This window comes from Berghia stephanieae, chromosome 6 (genome assembly GCF_034508935.2).
Source record: "Berghia stephanieae isolate SIO BIC M18660-M18661 chromosome 6, UCSD_Bste_1.3, whole genome shotgun sequence".
In the NCBI taxonomy this organism is placed as follows: domain Eukaryota; kingdom Metazoa; phylum Mollusca; class Gastropoda; order Nudibranchia; family Aeolidiidae; genus Berghia; species Berghia stephanieae.
The window spans coordinates 48,313,082-48,319,614 of record NC_088365.1 but is presented as its reverse complement, the minus strand read 5'-3'; the positions used below and the strand labels follow the sequence as shown (position 1 = coordinate 48,319,614).

Genomic DNA, 6,533 nt, shown 5'->3' with positions numbered 1-6,533 from the left:
ACGTTTAGTAGATATTGCGCTATATAAAATCTCAAGTTTTTTTGGTGTTTTTTTTTTTAGATGCCATCAGCCCACGGGCAGTCAACTCATCGCCTTGGACTTGGAAAAAACAACCGCCAATTTTTTTACCCCTTGAGCTTGGAGATGGCTATATTTTTCCTCTTGATTTCCCCGAATGATCCCAGTCGCGGTTTGGCCCCTCTTTGTTTGTTGTTTTTGTTTTTTAAGGGTTTTACGGCGCTTGTAATACATTTAGGTTATATCAGCGCCAGTAAAAAGGAAGAAAATGGGATAATAAAAGTTATAGAATTACAATTAAAGCAGCCAAGAGAAAGTAAGACAAAGGGGAACTGGGAACAAATAGGGATCAGATGTAGATTCCAAGAGCATGCCACCAATGTACTTAGTTTGAGATCACCTATAAGTCTCATCCGGACACAAGCACAAAATCCAACAAAGAGGAATACACTCAAATGCTTACATTATAAATTCAAAATAACAAATATAATAATACATACCAGAGAGATGATTTACAAGGAAAAAAAATTATCATCTCCCAAAACAATAACTATGCATTTGACTGTTTCCCTCCCAGCCAGGACAAAACCAAGTAATGTCATTCCAAGACAAAGACAGGAAGCATGTTGGAAAACAGATATAAAGGGATAGAAGACGCTGTATGTACCACCTCCCTGCCCACTATGGGAGGTCAGGAACCCCACCCAGCCCCTCTTTGTTTGTTTTGTTTTTAAGGGTTTTACGGCGATTGCAACACATTTAGGACATTCCAACGCCAGTAAAAAGGAAGAAAATGGAAAAGTAAAAAAGTTATAAATTTACAATTGAAAGCACACGAGAAAAAGTAAGATAAAGGGGAGTGGTTCAAATAGGGAAAAGATGTAGATTCCAAGAGCACACTATCAGTGTATTCAGTGTGACATCACCTAAAAGTCTCACCCAGACACAAACATAGGTCCGCACTAAGAGGAATACATTCAAATGTTTACAAACCAATATAATCTACAACAAAAATTGAACAGTACCTATTTGAGCCCCAGTCAAGGACTAGGACAAAACTAAGTGTAATCCCATTCCAAGACAAAGATAGATGTTTTTGTTTTTGTTTTTAAGGGTTTTACGGCGCTTGCAACACATTTAGGTTATATCAGCGCCAGTAAAAAGGAAGAAAATGGGATAGTAAAAAGTTATAGAATTACAATTAAAGCACCCAAGAAAAAATAAGACAAAGGAGAACTGAGAACAAGTAGGGATCAGATATAGATTCCAAGAGCATATCATCAATGTACATAGTTTGAAATCACCTACAAGTCTCATCCAGACACAAGCACAAAACCCAACAAGAGGAACACACTCAACTGCTTACATTATACATTGTTTGTTTGTTTGTTTTTAAGGGTTTTACGGCGCTTGCAACACATTTAGGTTATATCAGCGCCAGTAAAAAGGAAGAAAATGGAATAGTAAAAAGTTCTAGAATTACAATTGAAGCATCCAAGAGAAAGTAAGACATAGGGGAACTGGGAACAAATAGGGATCAGATGTAGATTCCAAGAGCATACCACCAATGTACTTAGTTTGAGATCACCTATAAGTCTCATCCGGACACAAGAATAAAATCCAACAAAGAGGAACACACTCAAATGCTTACATTATACATTAAAAAATAACAAATATACTAATACATAACAGAGAGATGATTTACAAGGAAAAAAATATCATCTCCCAAAACAATAACTATGCATTTGACTGTTTCCCTCCCAGCCAGGACAAAACCAAGTAATGTCATTCCAAGACAAAGACAGAAAGCATGTTGGAAAACAGATATGAGGGGATAGAAGACGCAGTATGCACCACCTCCCTGCCCACTATGAGAGGTCAGGAACCTCACCCAGCCCCTCTTTGTTTGTTTTGTTTTTAATGGTTTTACGGCGATTGCAACACATTTAGGACATTCCAACGCCAGTAAAAAGGAAGAAAATGGAAAAGTAAAAAAGTTATAAATTTACAATTGAAAGCACACGAGAAAAAGTAAGATAAAGGGGAGGGTTCAAATAGGGAACAGATGTAGATTCCAAGAGCACACTATCAGTGTATTCAGTGTGACATCACCTAAAAAGTCTCATCCAGACACAAACACAGGTCCACAGTAAGAGGAATACACTCAAATGTTTGTTTGTTTGTTTTTAAGGGTTTTACGGCGCTTGCAACACATTAAGGTCATATCAGCGCCAGTAAAAAGGAAGAAAATGGGATAGTAAAAAGTTCTAGAACAACAATTAAAGCATAAAAGAAAAGGTAAGACAAAGGGGATTGGTTCAAATAGGCAACAGATGTAGATTCCAAGAGCACACCGCCAAAGTACTTAGTTTGAGATCACCTAAAAGTCTCATCCAGACACAAGCACAGGTCCCAACTAAAAGGAATACACTCAAATGTTTACCAATCATATAATATAATATGTAAACTAAACATAATACAATGCATAACAGAGAGATGATTTACAAGGAAAAAAATATCATCTACAAAAACTATAACTATACATTCGACTGTTTCCCTCCCAGCCAAGGAACTCCGGCAAGGATCAGGACAAAACTCAAGTAATCTCATTCCAAGATAATGACAGGAAACAATTGGAAAACGGGTATGGGGGATAGAAGACACAGCATGTACCTCCCTGCCCACTATGGGAGGTCAGGAACCCCACCCAGACTCAAATGTTTACAAACCAATATAATCTACAACAAAAACTGTAACAGTACCTATTTGAGTTTCCCTCCCAGTCAAGGACTAGGACAAAATCTAAGTGTAATCCCATTCCAAGACAAAGATAGAAAGCAACTCGGGGAAAACAGATATTTGTATAAGGGGTAGAAGACATATCAAGTACCTACTGCTGACTGCCCACAATGGGAGGTCATGTGTTTGTTTTTAAGGGTTTTACGGCGCTTGCAACACATTAAGGTCATATCAGCGCCAGTAAAAAGGAAGAAAATGGGATAGTAAAAAGTTCTAGGATTACAATTAAAGCATCCAAGAATAAGGCAAAGGGGAATTGGTTCAAATAGGAATGTAGATTCCAAGAGCACACTATCAGTGTACTTAGTTTGAGATCACCTAGTCTCATCCAGACACAAGCTCAGGTCCCCAATAAGAGAAATACACTCAAATGTTTACAAATCATATATAATACATAAACGAAACATAATACAGTGCATAATAGAGAGATGATTTACAAGGAAAAATATATCATCTCCCAAAACAAGCTATACATTTGACTTGTTTCCCTCCCAGCCAGGGCCAGGACAAAACCAAGCAATCCCATTCCAAGACAAAGACAGAAAGCATGGTGGAAAACAGATATAAGGGGATAGAAGACACAGTATGTACCCCCCCCCCCCCCCCTGCCCACTATGGGAGGTCAGGAATCCCACCCAGGGACAAAACAGGGGGGGGGGGGGGTAAATAATATTGCCATATAGAGGGGGTCAGCATTACACAAAGCAAAGTAACGATTCATATACATTTTTATATTTTTCTTTATTCACATTACAAATAGCAATCATTTATGGATCAGGCGTGGTTGTAATTCTGGTAAAACATTTTGATAATGACAGAGAATGAAGCGAATAGAAAAGCGCCAGAAGACAAAAGAGAAAAAAAAAAATTCACGGCGTTCAAGAGCCCCCATCGCCGCGCAATATTTATTCTCTTTTGTCTTTTGGTACTTTTCTAGTCACTTCATTTTCTGTTATTATCAACATAAGTGCCTGCCCCACTCACTTTTCTGAACAAAACAAATGCTGTACAATGGGAAGAGGGGTGAGGATGCGAGGAAAGTAAGGATAAAAAGCAAAAGAAAAATAATAGTAAAAATATAAATAGTAATTGATTTTTAAAAAATCAATTCATGGCAACCACAACCAAAGAATAATTTGAATTCTAAATGCCTTCATTGAACAAAGATGGCTAAAATCTTTAGTTTAATTAGACTTAGTAGATGACTAAGGGTGCTTGGAACACCTTAACTGTATTAAGGTCACATCAGCGAAAAGGAAAATGAATAAAAATGTGAACATTTCGGGTTTTCCCTTTATCAACAAAAGAGGGTGAATGAAACACTACAGACGAATGAGATAATGTGGTAGTGGCATTGTTATTCATCTCTTTAACACATTATCTCATTCGTCAGTAGTGTTTCATTCTTTCTGTTTTGTTGACAAAGGGGAAACCTGAAACGTCCATTTTATCTGTTTTCGTATATTAAATTGAAACTGATTTGTTTTGTTTTTAAGGGTTTTACGGCGCTTGCAACACATTAAGGTCATATCAGCGCCAGTAAAAAGAAAGAAAATGGGATAGTAAAAAGTTATAGAATTACAATAAAGCATCAGAGAAAAGGGAAGACAAAGGGGAATTGGTTCAAAAAAGAAACAGGTGTAGATTCCAAAAGCACACTATCAAAGTACTTAGTTTGAGATCACTAAAAGTCTCATCCAGATACAAGCACAGGTCCCAACTAAGAGGAATACACCCAAATGTTTAGCAATCATATAATATAAGGTGTAAACTAAACATAATACAATGCATAACAACAAAGAGATGATTTACAAGGAAAAAAATATCATCTCCCAAAACTATAACTATACATTCGACTGTTTCCCTCTCAGCCAAGGACTCTGACCAAGGTCAGGACAAAAGCAAACAATTTCATTCCAAGACAAAGACAGAAAGCAATTGGAAAACAGATAAGAGGGGATAAAAGACACAGCAAGTACCTCCCTGCCCGCTATGGGAGGTAGGAACCCCACCCAGAAAATTGAAACTGACATTCAATTTCACAGTATTATTTATTTCTTCGAGCAGCACCATTTACATGAAAAGGAAAATGGTATACCCAACACATGAGAGTTGATGCAAGGCGCAAAAGAAGGAAAACAAAGAGAAAAGAGAAGAGATATGTAATTTAAGATAAAATCATAATCACTTAACTACTAACTCTAACATTTATATATAGATAGTATGCACTGGGCTAAGAAGCTCACAACATTGCCACCCAGAAGTATAACAGATCAACACACAAAAGTATGTGTAACCTTGAACGTTTATAGTCAGATTAATACAGTTTGAGAATCACTCATAAATGCGGACGGCAAAAAGCAATAACAAAGAACTGTGTGAAGTCAACTTCATACTATCTAATTTAAGCCCAGTTTTACATATTGCGGGTACAGAGGAGTTCACCTGAGATCAGAAGATCAAAGACTAAGAGCAAAATATTCATGTTGCTTGTCTGAGATCTCAATCTTATTGTTTTAAGGGATTTTTTAAAAAGAAGTAAAAGTAAAAATAAGTACCAAAGACAAAATAAATAATTCAATGAAATGAGAGAAGTGGATCCTAACTGCAATTAATTATTCTGCCTGTTTGTTCTTTGTTTTAAAAAAAAAGAAAAAAAAAAGAGGTTTTAAGGCGCATGCAAAACAAATTTAGGTCATTTCAAAATCAGTAAAAAGGAAGATAATGGAACAATCAAAAGATTGTGGTCAATGCAAGAAGCATCAACAGGGTTGCCAATTCAGGAGAAAAAATTTACTGAACTTTTAAGCAAAAACATTGACGGACCCGTACCCTTTCTGAGTGCTTTACTCTAGTAAAAAGACATTATGTAGTTTCATTTTTTAAAAATTTGGCAGGGGACTGGAAAATATACTGAGGGTTTATAACATACTGAATTCCGTAAATATACGGAATATTAGCAACCTTGCATCTAACAGGGAAAAAGTAATAGACAGGAGACGAGTTCAATTCAACGAAGATTAGAAGTAAATTCATCAAGAGTAATGTGTGTGTCATTGAAGCTAGACCAAAAGCATCTAAAAGTCTCATACAACTGCCTCAGGTCCCTGTTTTGTTTGTTTTTGTTTTTTAACCCTATTTCCATACTAAAATAGAAAGTCCTATTTCCTGATTTGGGGTCCATTTGGCCCCCATGACTTGCAAAGAGAAAAATACTAGAAAGTCCTATTTCCTGATTTGGGGTCCATTTGGCCCCCATGACTTGCACATAGTAAAATACTAGAAAGTCCTATTTATTTCTTATTTGAGGGCCATTTATCCCCCATGATTGTACTATGGAAAAGTCAGTTAAAATCATATTTTCTCATTAGATGTATTTAGGCAATATAAGTTTACATCATTTTGTTGTTTTTGTTGTGACATTATGCATCTATTTATTTAGTGACATAGTCGTGACAATATGATCCACAACTTACTAGTAGATGACATCTACAATAATTGACTTGGTAATTTTGTTTCCTGTTTGCTGTCCAATATGATGAGCGCCAGTTTCAGTTACCTACTTTTTCATCAACTCTAATTAAGAAACATCTAAGTAAGTACTAACTCATTACTTTTTTTCCTTAGATGTGTGATGTATGAAGATTATTCTGACACCTATCCTATGTAACGAAAAATGAATTGATAGTATCGCTAATTTTATGATTGTAGTACCA

At 36.2% G+C, this 6,533-nt stretch overlaps 1 protein-coding gene across 1 annotated transcript in view; it reads left to right on the top strand.

Moving 5' to 3' along the window:
• The first annotated feature begins 6,152 nt into the window (after positions 1 to 6,152).
• Positions 6,153 to 6,533, top strand: part of LOC144975878 (uncharacterized) — a 2,693-nt gene continuing 2,312 nt past the window's right edge. The window contains exon 1 of the mRNA XM_078920062.1: positions 6,153 to 6,160. Coding sequence (XP_078776188.1) covers positions 6,153 to 6,160 — 8 coding nt within the window. The remainder of the gene's footprint in view (positions 6,161 to 6,533) is intronic.